This window comes from Glycine max, chromosome 14 (assembly GCF_000004515.6).
Source record: "Glycine max cultivar Williams 82 chromosome 14, Glycine_max_v4.0, whole genome shotgun sequence".
Taxonomy (NCBI): domain Eukaryota; kingdom Viridiplantae; phylum Streptophyta; class Magnoliopsida; order Fabales; family Fabaceae; genus Glycine; species Glycine max.
This window is the reverse complement of record NC_038250.2, coordinates 8,704,817-8,720,055: the sequence shown is the minus strand read 5'-3', so window position 1 is coordinate 8,720,055 and position 15,239 is coordinate 8,704,817. Positions and strand designations below refer to the sequence as shown.

The window sequence follows — 15,239 nt, the reverse complement described above, 5'->3', positions numbered from 1 at the left end:
TAGTGAGATAATGTAGTAAGTTATATGTATTTTTTTTTTAAAAAACATAATCCTTGCTTTTCAATGATTTAATTTAATAAGTTACAAAATAAGTTAGGTTAAATTTGACACACACTTTAGGCAATATAATTTTTACCAACCTAACTCGACTTGAACTTATGGTGAGTCGAGTTAACTCATATGTCATATCTCATATTGATTCGTCTATCTACTTTTTTTGTATCAAATAACATTCTTCATAAATTTTAGTAAAACACACGTGTTATTGTCCTAAAGCAAAACATTATCAATTTTAAAAGATATGAAAACAATGATGCATCTTTATTAACCAATAAATCAATTTCATGGAGGGAGGTAAAGTTCTAGAATGAACAAAAGATTGGGAAAGTTATGAAGAAAAAACTACAACTCATAGGGCTTCTTAAAAAAGAAAAGCAGTTTCCAAGGAGCAATCTTTGAGTACATGTTGTTGCCGGAAATCTTAATGGTTAGCCAAAATGGATTTGACTACAACTACTTCAACATGGTTTCAAAATTTGAATGATGAATCAAGTCATTTGGTTGTCAAGAGGAAAAATTTCTCGATTGCCATTTTGTGGACTATCAAGTTATTAAAAAAAAAAATACTTAATTCGAAGTGAATCTTAATAGAAATACGACCAAATTAAGTAAAGACTGAATTTAAAGGAAAACAATAAATTGACAAAGAAAGATTAGAAAATAATTGTATTGATTAGTTGGTTTTTTTGTTCAAAGGTCCTTATTATAATCGTTTCTAAAACAACTATTAATACTATAAAATCTAAAATAACTGAATTTAAATTGTTTTTATCCACGTTCATACATGAGTCCTACATTCTCAGTCGATTTCAGGTAGTTTAATTGTGTTTACAAGGCGCACTTCCCTCATCCCATTTTTTTTAGGAACCACTTCCTAAATCATGGGTTATTCACGTTCTTAATTGGTTTTACCCAAAATCTCATAATTTTAGATTCGGTTGAAACTCTGATGTGCTTATCTTCTAAGCTTCCTTTGAATTTTCAAGAAAATTGGCCGAATTATCTCTCATAACCATCATATCTTATTACTTTATCCAAAATCAAACAAACCCCTTTTGGCTAAGTTTTCATGAATTGGTTAACTAAAAATATTTCGATTGGTAACAGTACCACTAAAAAGGTAATCCTTCATTCTAGAATTTTTCTTTTTTGATACTTTTCCCTCCACTCTTATTGCCTGCCTTTTCCAGCTCTATGCAAAGAAACATACATCTACTTCAAAAATGAAGAAATGGGCAGAACAAAAGAAATAAGATACTAGTATAGCTTCTACTGAGAAAATAGTAAGTCTTTTTGACTATTTTTATCATCAATTTATTTTGATAACTCATACCTCAAATTTCATGTTGAAATAGGTTACTAAAAATACTTCCATTCTAGAAGAGGAAAAAAAAAGGAACGAAAAGGAAAATGTTACCTCTAAAAGAGATAATCAACTCAAGATTGAGAAAAAAACTCCTTCAACTGCATATGATAGGCCAAAGGTATATTCAAAACCTTACGCTGGACAAATATTTATTTGGGCTCAAAGTCTCACAAGGGGATAAAAGTGAAGAAAACACAAAGCACATGCAAGCTCAAATTAATAAGAATTAATAGGCATTACTTAGAGGGGCATTAGTCATAGGGACTCCCAAGGAGAAGGAAGGCATAATTCATGCTCCTCTTTCTAAGGTTTACGAACTTTCTCATCTCATTTTTAGTTTCTTCTCTATAATCTTTATGCATACATTCAGTGATCACATGTTTAATGTGGTTGGTATCTTCCGGTGTGCTGATTGTGTAATTGTATGCCTTCCCATTCAGGTGCTTCTAAATGACGGGAAGACTGAGGATGATACTAGCTCACCATTCGAGTGTAGAACCTTGCCAAGGGGCTGTAACTGAGCATCGGGTGCTTGGTCCAAAGATAAATGGATGCTCATGGGTTGAGCTGTGTCCACTTACCGGAAGCATCAGGTATCTTGGAAACAGTTTTGTATTCTCTATTCAACTGAATTGTTCATGTAGAAAGAGAGAGAGAGTAAACTCAATTTCCATCTGTCAGAATATATTTGGGATGTCTTCAACCCAGATTATCTCTAGAATATGTTGTGGAATCACCAACAGGGGGTGGTTCTGGGTTGAGCTTCTGCTCCTGCAAAGCCAGAACTTTGGTTTGATTCCAAGGCAACCCCACTGGTAGGTGATATGTAATCCCACTACGAATTCTTTTTTGAGGTAGGTGGTCTTCCCTGGCCTTACATAGCTAGGCATCATCTAATCTAAACTTCCGTCCAGCATAAAAGAAAAAGAACATGTGTAAATGCATAATCAATTAGTTATGTATAATTGAGGAATCAATTTAGGAGTTGTTTTCTGGTGCTGATATATTTCCTGATTTGTTTCTGTATTTAATTAGGGTCAAGGTCAGTATATTATTAGTCACTTAGTCTTATTGTTAGTGGGCTTGGGGTTGCACTATAAATAAGAGGATTAGGTTATGGTATTGTAATGTATTGCACCCTATAAATTGTATTTTAAGTTAATTACCTTTAGCCGATTTTCTATCTTTTCCTTGTTCACTTCAAACCTATAATTTTTACCATCTAAAAGGTGCCTCCTTTATCCTTTTTTTTGCTTTGTCTTTCATTAAAGATGCCCTGGTTCCAGTTCCTAATTCCTATTTTCTGATATAAGGATGAAATTTTAACCTTACATGCTTCAAATGATTTCTTCAATTTGGTTCCTGAGGCCATGACTGCCATGTCTTCTATTTGAAGTTGCATGTAAAATGAAAATACATATCATCATTGTTAGAAATTCATATCAATTTGTACCATATGCCATTTTAGTTAATGTGATGCCCAGTTAAATATACCAACCTCATTAATTTTCTACAGGAAAAAAAATTCTAAAGTTTATAATTCTGAAGTGAGGGCGAGCCCTGATGCAGCGGTAAAGTTGTGCCTTGGTGACTTGTTGGTCATGGATTCGAATCCGGAAACAGTCTCTTTGCATATGCAAGGTAAGACTGCGTACAATATCCCTCTCCTATACCTTCGCATAGCGAAGAGCCTCTGGGCAATGAGGTACGAAGTTTTTTTTATAATTCTGAAGTGCTTTAATAATTCACATGGCACGGGATAATTAGGATTGAAGTATTTGGCATGATTCTTGCTTTTTGTATTACTTATATTATTCTCAGTTTTGTGTTAACTGCATGGTGAATTCTTTCTTTGTCAGAAGTAATCTCAATTCATGTGGTAAATTTAAATAAACTTATGTGGTCTTTATTTTTTTTTTAAAAAAAATCCCTGCTAAGTAACTTCTATTTTTTTTCTATAAATTTTATTCGCTGATTTCTTCTCCCCTTTTCCAGTTGCGTGTCCATTGTGCTGAAGCACTTGGCACACCAATAGTGGGTGACTATAAGTATGGCTGGTTTGTGCATAGTCGATGGAAACAAATGCCACGAGTTGATATCGAGCCAACAACTGGAAAACCAGAAGGCCTAGATGTTCAGAAGGGAAGTGTTTTATCAAAGGTTCCTCTATTGCATCTTCACTGCAGAGAACTTGTACTCCCCAACATTGCTAAGTTTCTGCATGTTTTGAACAATAGTTCAGAAGAACTACGCACTTCACTTAGAGAGCAGCCTGATGTTCTTCGCTTTGTGGCAACAATGCCTTCACATATGAGAATTAGTTGGAATCTTATGTCTTCGTATTTAGTCTGAAAGAATTGCAAAATGCGTTTTGTCGATTAACTGAAGGGGAAAGAAATAGTGTCAACTAGTATTTAATAGTTTAGGCAAAGGTATCATAGGTTGAAGTTCAATTACATTGAGTATTAACATATAATTGAAACTTCGCTGATTTGTCAGAATTCAGTTTTTGACATGCGTTGATGATATCTGCTTTAGGAATTTCCGATGTTCATTGTTATTTATTTGTTCATATTCGGGACTTCTTTTATGATGTTCGTATTCTAGACTTTATAACGAGTGCAGGTACACCTCGTGTATTAAATGAGAAGAGTCTTGTATTCTTTATGATCCTTCAAAGAAGGACTCCTATCTCAGTCCTTTTCATTTATTTATTTATTTTGGCTATTTTACAAGATATTTGCATTTTCACATGGCTGCCTGTTTTAGGATTTTCCAATGGACTCTCTTATTTTACTTGACCATCTCATAAATTTCGTGACAAATATAGGTATTCGTCATAAGTACTAATTACGAAGATATGACGACTTTTACTTGATTATATCTTAAATTTTGTGAAGATTATAGGTATATGTCCTATTAATCGAGTTTTCATTCTGGTTTTATACCAAGAAAAATGTTAATGTCCAATGGTTGAAAGTACTCAAGGCGGAGAACTAATATCTAATGAAATGACGATGAAGGTTTTCAAGAAGAGCATATGCAAATAATGCACATTCTTTAGAAGAATAAGGCACATATTTCAATTGATGGTAGTTTGAACATGACTTTTGTTTAAGTTTCAAGTTAACTATTCTGTTCGAAGTATTGAACGACGGTGGTCTTGTTTTTGTGACTGATCGACCTAGACTAATAGGTGAATTGTCTTAAGATGTGAGGGTGTTAGTCTGAACTCCTTGAATTTGGTTTGCACGAGTGATAATTAAGGTACTTGCCAAGGTACTCCAATGCCTAACTTAATAAAGAATCCATCCCTTGCAAAAATACCTTTACAATGACGTTCTAAGTGTATATAGGTGTCAGACTTGAGTTGAAATACGTGGCATAAGGCCCAAAGCCCCTTACGAGCAATTATGTTATACTTCATTGCATATTCATGTGAATTTAGTATCGAAAGTTTACTATAATTGACTTTTTAAGGTACATTCAATTTTAATGATGTAGGATAAATAGGCTTAGGTTCAGTTTGTAATAGAAATAACAAGGATTTCACTGGAAATAGTTTTATAATCGATGAGACAACTATCATACTAATGGATCATAAGAATTGGATCGATACATCATAAGTGTGTTTGAAAAGATATTTTAGTTAGTTTCTAATTTTTTTATTAGCTAAAAAATTATTTGACTGTTTGGGTAAATGAATTTTTTTAATAGTTTCTAGCTTTTTCTGAAATATTACTTGAAGTAATGTTTTTTAAAGTGCTAACTTCTAACTTTTTATATTTATTTCCTTTTTGTTCTTGAATATTTATTAGATTTCCTTTTTGATCTTTTATATCTAAGATAAAATTTTATTATTTTTATCCTTTATATAATTTTACATCTTTCAGTTACTTTAACAGATAATTTTACCAACTACTTATGATTCAATAAGATAACTTTCCAGCTTTCAACTATTTTTAGCTATCAATTAGTTTTTTTCATTTTCTAGATAGCTTTCCAGCTTCTAGCTAATTTTTTCAAACATGACCCATGTCTTTTTTTTTTTTTCACTTTTTATAGTATCAATTCATTTGAATTTGCCAAATGGTGCAACTATTATTACCAAACATTCTAGACTTCCTTTCTCTCTCTTGTTACTTTCATCTACATAATAATATGTTAAACATTCCTAGTTTTGCCTTCAACCTAATCTCTTTTCCACAAACTCACCAATTCCCTTAATTGTAAACTAATAATAATAATACCTTGAGGACAATTGACTTGCTGAAGAACATAAAGGCCTATATAGTTTGAGAAAACCAAATTTTGTAAAAGTTCAGGACTAAAAATATAGTTAATTCATTTTATAGTTAATTCATTTTTAAATTAGAGAACCTAGAAAAAAAAGTTTCAAGAACTAAAATCAAATTTAATGTTTTCTTTAGAGGAACTACAAAATACTTTATCCTCAAAAAAATAATATGCAATTACTCTTATTGGTTTGGGCCTATTTGCCCATTAGATCCCGCATACGTGTCAATTAACTTGTCTCCTGGTCTGGTCAATGGTCTTCTCAAATCAAAATCTCCTGAAACTGAAACCATGAAACGCCGTGTTTTTCACTCAATGTACCAATCTCATAGTCACAGTAGTACGATGCTGTGTCTTTCACAGCCACATCACCTTGTAATCGCACGAACCGCTGCTTTTTTGTTGGACCGAACCGGAGACACACAAACAACAAGTATTCGATTTTGATTTAGGTAATAGCCAATTACTATGTCATATTATTCTACCAATTCTTTTTCTTTATTTTTTATCATCCGCATACATAATTCGAAATGTTCACAAATGTACAAGCTATTGTAAACGTGGCTTTACTTATAAGAGCAACGCAGCACTGCTTATTTCCTATTTATTATGGTATTTCAATTTAAGTTGAGCAAGTTATATATATATATATATATATTAACCATAATTGCCAAGACGATGCTTGGCTTGATTCTTAATAACATTTCACGAATTCACTATTGCTTGATCTCGATTGGATTATTTTGCTAAAATTGCACCGTCACATATAATTTTAAATTTATAACAACTCATTCACTCCGTTAAATACACTCTCTTAAATCAACTGACTTATACCCTCTGTATAAACAAATGATTTTTGTTTCATTTAAATGTTGCAAGGTGCTTTAGAGATCGTGTGTTATAGTGGCAGCTTGGATATCTGCAATTGAGTTCCAGTTAGTTAGTATGTTCTTATATACGTAGGAAATTGTTGGACCCATTATGTTATATACGGATAGAAAAGCCATTTCCACCTAACACTGCAAAATCTTGCAATCTAAGTCTCATCTAAGTTGATCAGATATTTAATATTTCATTAAGGAACCAAAGCATCCATCCTTAACTTCCGATCCTTCATCCTTACTTAGGCTTCCATTCCAATTCAAGCATTACTAATCTGCAAGATAAAGCAAAAAGCACAGGAGCGGGAGAAGGCAAATTAAAAGAAATTTCAAAAAGTTATTTTTGTTTTTTTGGGTTTATTTGAAAGAGTGTAGGTAGATGTTAATTGGTTATAAAATTCATTTGATCCCAAAGTTTGGATAATAATAATGATATTATATCCGAATGAAGGATGAGTGGGAAGGAAATTTTCTGGTTGGCCACAGTGTTATATCCGTAGCCTTCACTCACAAATTTGCTGAGCAAGAGGGTATATAATGAAGAGGTTCTCTGCCTGCTGCTTCACAAGCAGAATCTCTAAGTTTCACTCCCACTGGAAGCGCAACCATTCTCGGTCTCAGGTACCTTAACCCCTGAGGGTTATTTCTTTCTGTGTCAAAGGTCATTCACACTATGTTTGCTCAATGATTCGTATTTCTTTAGTGATGTGATTAGTTGGTCATGCCTTTGGCATTTTTGCTTTAGCAGCCCTTGATTGTTCCTTTTATTAATGAAGGTCCTGCATTAACCACATTGCATAATTTGGTAGCCCCACAATGGATGGAATCTGAGATCATGCCTCTCAGATGTCCATTTCTAGATTCATTGTTGAATCTTGTTTTTGTTTTGAAGTGTATCTAAGGTTACTGCTACTTAGACTTGTCGAGTTTTCTTGTGTTAGATTTAGTAAATGTATACATTATGCAAAGTATAATTTGTTAGATGTTTGTGAGTTGCAAGCTAACAAGGACTAATGCTGCAAGCAATTAAATGAAACCTTGATTTAAGGAAGTAGAAGTAAATGGGACAATAGTAAATGAGACATTCTTGAGTGAATCTTATGGCAAAGTAAAATAAATAAGATTAGCCAGGAGATAAAACATAATATGCACTAGACCATGAGGCTGTTGAATTCCTTGCCTCCTCCTCCTGCGCTATTTATGGAAGGTCACAGATGAGACTTTGGAGAGTTCTTCCCAATTTGTTATACCCAAACACATAACAAGCCGTATCAACCATGCGCATATTTCCTTCTAAGGCATTTAGCTTCAATTGTTTTGTGATATTTTTTTCTTTGACAGATCATGGCAGGAATCATCTCTGGCCCAAGTGGGAGCGAGGGTGTTAATATTTTACTTAATCATGACTTCTCTAGTGAGCTGAACTCTTGGCATCTCAATAACTGCACTGGCTATGTAATTTCGGCTGAATCAGGTAATCAAGGGGGAATTTCAATGGAGTCGAATGTTAATTATGTTGTTATCACCGACCGAAAGGAATGTTGGCAAGGTCTTGAGCAAGACATTACCAACAGAATTTCCATTGGTTCCACTTACACGGTTTCGGCTTGTGTGGGAGTTTCTGGGCTTTCTCAGCGATCTAGTGATGTTATAGCTACTCTGAAACTAGAATATCATGATTCAGCTACTAGATACTTGTTCATTGGAAGGTATATGATTTTGAGATTTCGTTGTATCTTCTTCCTTGCTTTAAAGAAATTGAGGAAAATGCCCTTTACATGCTTGCCATTATTTTTCTACAGAACTTCTGTTAATAAGGATAGCTGGGAAAAGTTGGAAGGGACATTCTCATTGTCAACTATGCCTCATAGGGTTATATTTTATTTGGAAGGACCTGCTCCTGGAGTTGACCTGCTAATACGATCAGTAGAGATCAACTGTTCCACTCCAAATAATAGTGTAAGTCAGTATGTCACGAAGTTGTGTATTTTAAGCAATGTTATTTCTTTGTGCAATTCAACATATTGGCAAAGTCTAATACTGTTTGATAAATATCAAACTCATGATTGTGCAATTGCTATTACTTCTTCTATGGTTAGATTGAAATTGCAATAAATGTGTTAGTTTCCCTGCTTAGTTGTCTTGTGAAATCTGTATGCTTTCAACATACTAACTCATGTACATTATCCTCCTATTTTAAAAGACCACAAGCACAGGATGTGTTTCAGCTGGAGATGACAACATCATAATTAACCCCCAATTTGATGATGGTCTGAATAACTGGTCTGGAAGAGGCTGCAAGATTATGTTGCATGATTCCATGAATGATGGGAAAATTGTTCCAAAGTCTGGGAAATTCTTTGCATCTGCAACAGAACGCACACAAAGCTGGAATGGAATTCAGCAAGAGATCACTGGACGCGTGCAGCGCAAACTGGCCTATGAGGTCACTGCTTTAGTTAGAATATTTGGAAACAATGTCTCTACTGCTGATGTACGGGCTACTTTGTGGGTCCAAACACCAGATCTTCGAGAGCAGTATATAGGCATTGCAAAGTTAGTATCTGTCTTATTTTTCTATCACTGCATTTCACATGGACTCTTTGGCATAATAAGACTTTCTTTTTGTTCTTCTTGAATCTTGATGAACAAACAAAAAGAAACTTGCTATAGTATGGTTTAGTGATATAATGATATTAGCATTCTCCTTTAACATTTCTTCCACTTGCTGAAGAAAGCTGGTGTGTTCTGAAGGGTGCAGGCAACAGATAAAGATTGGGTTACAATGCAGGGAAAATTCCTTCTAAATGGTTCTCCATCGAAAGTGGTCCTTTATTTAGAGGGCCCCCCTCCAGGCACTGACATTCTTCTCAATAATTTGATCTTAAAGCATGCAGCTAAAACACCTCCTTCAACCCCACCGGATTTAAAGGTTAGACTTTTGAAGCTTTTTCGTTTCTGTAAATTACTTTAATAAAATTATTGCTAGTTTTTCCTGAAAATTTGTTTTACACAAGCATTTTTTAAGAATTTATCTGTTGCCTTATGTACTTTGCTTATGCTGCCAATTCTATGTTTCAAGCACCTAACAGTTGATTTTGTTTTGCAGAATATTGCTTTTGGGGTTAATATAATTGAGAACAGCAATCTGGCTGATAGCACAAATGGATGGTTTCCCCTTGGCAATTGCACTTTAAGTGTTAAAACTGGTTCACCACACATAATTCCACCAATGGCAAGAGATTCTCTTGGTTCTCATGAGTTCCTAAGCGGGCGATACATCCTTGTAACTAATCGAACGCAAACATGGATGGGTCCTGCTCAAACTATCACTGATAAAGTTAAACTCTTTGTGACTTATCAAGTGTCTGCTTGGGTCCGGATTGGCTCAGGATCATCCGGGCCTCAGAATGTGAATGTTGCCCTTGGTGTTGACAACCAGTGGGTCAATGGAGGACAAACTCAGGTTTCGGATGACATGTGGCATGAAATTGGAGGGTCCTTTAGAATTGAAAAGCAGCCATCAAAGGTTATGGTTTATGTCCAAGGTCCTGCTTCTGGTGTGGACTTAATGGTTGCTGGACTTCAAATTTTTCCTGTGGATAGACACACAAGATTTAGATATTTAAAGATCCAAACTGATAAGGTGACATCAAGTTTTCCTTTATATCTCATATTATTAGTCTTAGACAATAGCTTCTGAAACATATGGAATGTTCCTAAATTGCCTTGCACTTGAACTGGTTTGAATGAGTAACATTTAACACAAAAAGAAAAAGGAAATTAGATCAAGTGATATGCAGATAATAGCCTCTAGAATTTGATGCATAGGCATGGTGCCAGTATGTAGATTAACAAATTTACCATTAACCTATCCAAAGGATTGATTAATGTATGATAATGAGAAATGTTTACCTCCTTCCTATATGACCCTCCAACTCACATATTTCATGAATTGTTCTATCTCTAAAATCTGCTCAAGATTACTAAAAGGCATAATTTTTCTTGTGAACAAAACAAATTTTTCCATGGCAGTAAATAAATGTTGCATGAAGCTAAGTATGTTTCAGACTTCTGTGCCTTATCTTAATATTACATGATCCATTCTTCATTGATAGAATATGAGATGATTTGCATTATTTTTATATATATTTTAATTTATACGTACTTGCTGCACTGCAGATTCGTAAACGTGATGTTATCCTGAAATTCTCTGGACTGGACTCTGGCAGCTATGCTAACACCTCGGTAAAAGTTATACAAACACAGAATGATTTCCCAATTGGAACATGCATCAGTAGAATGAACATTGACAATGAGGACTTTGTTAACTTCGTTGTGAAGCATTTTAACTGGGCTGTGTTTGAAAATGAGTTGAAGTGGTATTGGACTGAGCCACAACAAGGAAATTTCAATTACAAAGATGCTGATAATCTGCTAAGCTTGTGTCAGAAGCACAAGATACAAACTCGCGGTCATTGTATCTTCTGGGAAGTGGATGAAACTGTTCAGCAGTGGATCAAGTCACTGAACAAAAACGATTTGATGACGGCTGTCCAAAACCGCCTAAACGGCCTGCTGACTCGCTACAAGGGCAAGTTCAGTCACTATGATGTTAACAATGAAATGCTGCATGGTTCATTTTACCAAGACAGGCTAGGCAAGGATATAAGGGCAAACATGTTCAAGACTGCAAACCAACTAGACCCTTCTGCCACACTCTTTGTGAATGATTACCACGTTGAAGATGGACGTGACACCAGATCGAGTCCAGATAAGTACATCCATCACATTCTTGATTTGCAAGAGCAAGGTGCCCCAGTTGGGGGAATTGGAATTCAAGGCCACATAGATAGTCCAATAGGGCCTATTGTTAGTTCTTCCCTTGACAAGTTGGGTATTCTTGGTCTACCTATATGGTTCACTGAGCTTGATGTGTCTTCCGTCAATGAATATGTTAGAGCAGATGATCTTGAAGTTATGCTACGCGAAGCCATGGCTCATCCTACGGTGGAAGGCATAATGCTGTGGGGATTTTGGGAGTTGTTTATGAGTAGGGACAATTCACACTTGGTGAATGCAGAAGGTGACATCAATGAGGCTGGGAAAAGGTTCTTATCTCTTAAACAAGAGTGGCTTTCTCATAGCCGTGGCCATGTTGATGAGCAAGGTCAATACAACTTCAGAGGCTTTCATGGAACATATGATGTGCAAGTTGTGACCCCATCAAAGAAAATTTCTAAGACATTTGTGCTTGACAAAGGTGACTCGCCACTAGTGGTATCCATTGATTTATAACCATAATGCTTCGCCCCAAGAACTAATATCATGTCTTTTATATATATATATATATTTGGGTTGGCTGAAAAACTACATTGGTGGTGTTATGTTATCTTAAAATAGTTGGGATTTGAGTTGTCTGCACAATTGCACAAAATCTAAACACTTAAAGATTGTCTCACTTTATTATAAATATACTTGTAAGAAATGAAAAATAAATAAAAAGTGATACTTGTTTGCTTATAAATGCAATCCTATTCCTGTGGGTCATTCTATTACTCTACTAGTTGCTTTTAGTTTCAAACTTTCTACCCTTAGGATTAGGCAGAAGGGAAACAGAAAATATAAAAGCGTGCTTCCACAAAAATGAAAATATTAAAAAACCTCTCTAAATTGCATATTTGCACTAAACAACTTTTAAATTTTGATATTGTAATTTACCTTTAATTAAGGGATCTTGTTCTATTATTTTTTTAAAAGTTCACACCCCCATTATGTATATATTCCTCCTAAAAATTAATCCCAACATCTTCACATGTGTTGGTTTTGATTAAGGAGCATAAGGAACACATCTTCTAAAATACTCTTACATTAGTAAAATTTATTAAAAATTACAAAATTAGAATTAAAAAAGACATTAGACTCAAAAAATTTAATTTCTAATAAAATCCAATCGATAAAAGAGAATATGTTAAAGAGTTTGTTTGTTGTATTTTTCTTTGATCATTGTAAGATTTATAATCATTTATTTTTTTTAAAATGTTCTCCTTATTTTTAATTATATGTCAAACAAATGTTTTTTTGTCCTATCTAAATTTTATTTTAATTATATTTTTTTATAAAGAAAGAACTTATTCAATTAAGAGAGTCCAACATAGTAACCAAATTATGTCCCTTAAATATACCAACCAACGAGGGTGTCCTATGTAAAGAAAAAACTTTGTTGATAGTGATAAAACTCACTTTAATGACATTATGTTTTGTTTTACAGCATAAAAAAGGAAACTTTTTTTAAGTTTTTACGTTTGTAGTAAAGCAACCTAGTGTTGCTTCCAAATTTTTATGTTTTTTAAGCGGTTTTTTTCTGCCCACCGCGTAACCAAAAACCAAATATGCACTTCCATTTCTAAAAGGAATTATTCTTTGATGTATGCTAAGAGAAGAAATACCTTTGATGCGCACACTCACACAAAAAGGAATAGATTCAAATTTGACTTTTACTACTTGATTTCTGATCTGAAGAATATTGGGAATTGTAACTGATTTTATGTTCATAAACACGATTGACAGTGTAAGCAAAAGATAAACTGCTAAAATGCTTTGAACTTATGAGTAACAGATTTAATCGACTTTCTATTGTAAATGTCAATGATTGAGCAGTTTGCAATGCCTAGAAACAGCACAAAACATGATCTAATTCACTGTTCATCAGTATCAATATTAGAGCTATATATCCTTTCTGCAAGAAAAAGTGAAAAACAAAACTCTGAACCTATTAAAAAAATAGATCAATTAGTTGAGAGTATTCCAAACCTTTAACTTAGTAACAATTGAAAAATATGTCACTAGAAATAGAAATAGTAACAGGGTGCGAGATCAGCAAAACTTGTATTGTGAAGACTTTTCTGCTACAGCGTTTCTTTTTTTTTTTTTTTGTAAAAAAAAATAGCTCCTGGCCTCTTTCAATACGTAGAACAACGGTTTTAAAAGTGAGCAGATTCAAGTAACTAATAAGAGTCTTTAATAAGAAAAACAAAAGTGAATTTCACATTTCAATACATCAATAATTTGCTATATGTGTACATAATATATTAACCATTAATTTTTTTCATCGAATATATTTTTTTTTATCTTCTAAAGTGAATTACTCGTTTTAAAGAAATCAAATATTCTATTTTTAGTCGTTGAATGATGACTGATGAACAAGAACAATGCTTGGGCTGGACCATAGAAGTGGGCTAATATCATCCCACTTCAGCAACCAGTGCACCAAAATGCTGTGAAGACTTTTTTTTTCAACCAACTTTTTTTCCCAACAAATATTTTAAACAACCTTCAAACCCATCCTGGCTCCCCAACCCGCAATAGCAACAACAACAACGCCATAATACAGCATGAGCGTTGACTGCTTGACCCACAAAAACGTCACTAGTCACTTGCAGAACCTTAAGTTGATGGGAGAGGTGGCACCGATGTTGCATTCATCATGAGTAGAAAGAAACACACAAACAGAGGAATTGTAGAGGGAATTATCTAGTGTGCAAGATCTATGGTATTACTATAAACATTAAATTAATCTAAGGATTAAAAAAATTTGTACACCATACTCAAGAAATTTTACTTTACAAACGAAACTTCTATACAATTTGCAAGCAAGCACAAACATTCATCTGCTGTGTGCTCAATAATATTGGACCAAGGTTCTCCACGTCAATAAATTGCATTGTACCTGTAACACAAAGACATATTCAGCCATAAATTTAATTTTGCTCCAAATCCATCACTGTTTTAAGGAATTATTTTATCACGGGCGGAATATGCCTCCACTCTACTCTTTTTTTTTTATTGCTGTACATATTTATTATTCTTGCATGATTATATAATTTATAAAGATTTGCTCTAACGGTTTAATTCATACAACTATCTTAGAGATAAATTTGAGTATAATTATCATATTAAATTTTTTTTACATTGTCAATTAATAAGAATAACTTAAGATATAAATTTTAAAATAATTATTATAAGATAATAACCTTATCATATTATAAGATAACTTATATTCATGAAAACATAAATAATCTTATACAGTAAATACATGATCATTAAATCCTAAATTTATAGCATTACATGTAAGAGTGGATATATGGATCGGTCTAATTCATTTAAGACTTGATCCATGAATTTCGCATTTTATACGGGTTGGATAAGTTTAGTCTATGAAATAAATAGATCTTTTTCAGGTGTGCATCTAGTCCGTCAAACCCATGAATAAATGAGTTTGTCTGTGGGTCCAAATAATAGTTTGAAAAAATATTTTTAAAATAAAAAATGTATAAAATTAGAAGATTTTTTTATTATATTTTTAATATAAAATCTACCACACTAAATATACCAACATTTATAAAAAATCTTAAACACTAAATATTAAAGTTTTAAGACTAAAACATACCAATATTTATAATAGTCTCACTAATAAAAGCATCAAAATGTTTTATTTTATTTTATAGGAAAGCATCAAAATATTTTAGCAATAGTCCAAATGGCAAATACACACCAACTAAACATAGTCTTAATGTCTTAACAATTTAAAAGTCCAAAAACAACCAAATATTAAAGTGTTAATGTCTTAAAAACAA

General features: G+C 33.4%; 1 protein-coding gene and 1 pseudogene across 3 annotated transcripts; both read left to right on the top strand.

The window, feature by feature from the left end:
* Positions 1–844: 844 nt before the first annotated feature.
* Positions 845–3,972, top strand: LOC106795775 (RNA pseudouridine synthase 3, mitochondrial-like; annotated as a pseudogene).
* A 2,003-nt stretch (positions 3,973–5,975) lies between these two features.
* Positions 5,976–12,126, top strand: LOC100816678 (endo-1,4-beta-xylanase 1). 3 transcript variants are annotated; one of them, XM_006595945.4, is made up of 8 exons: positions 5,976–6,174; positions 7,055–7,224; positions 7,945–8,312; positions 8,406–8,562; positions 8,807–9,159; positions 9,358–9,535; positions 9,713–10,249; positions 10,786–12,126. In XM_006595945.4, exons 2-8 carry the CDS (start codon positions 7,141–7,143, stop codon positions 11,899–11,901), a joined length of 2,793 nt encoding a protein of 930 aa, XP_006596008.1. In that variant the 5' UTR covers positions 5,976–6,174; positions 7,055–7,140; the 3' UTR covers positions 11,902–12,126. The 3 variants fall into 3 exon arrangements, with proteins under 3 accessions (XP_006596008.1, XP_006596009.1, XP_040865200.1); XM_006595946.4 differs by lacking the exon at positions 7,055–7,224 and having other exon boundaries at positions 5,977–6,174; XM_041009266.1 differs by lacking the exon at positions 5,976–6,174 and having other exon boundaries at positions 6,652–7,224.
* Positions 12,127–15,239: the final 3,113 nt, after the last annotated feature.

Excerpts from the sequence above, each read along its gene's own strand:
- LOC100816678 (XM_006595945.4), top strand. The coding sequence starts at position 7,141 with ATGAAGAGGTTCTCTGCCTGCTGCTTCACAAGCAGAATCTCTAAGTTT. Across the intron at positions 7,225-7,944 it reads GCAACCATTCTCGGTCTCAG|ATCATGGCAGGAATCATCTC; the intron begins GTACCTTAACCC and ends TTTCTTTGACAG. Across the intron at positions 10,250-10,785 it reads TAAAGATCCAAACTGATAAG|ATTCGTAAACGTGATGTTAT; the intron begins GTGACATCAAGT and ends GCTGCACTGCAG.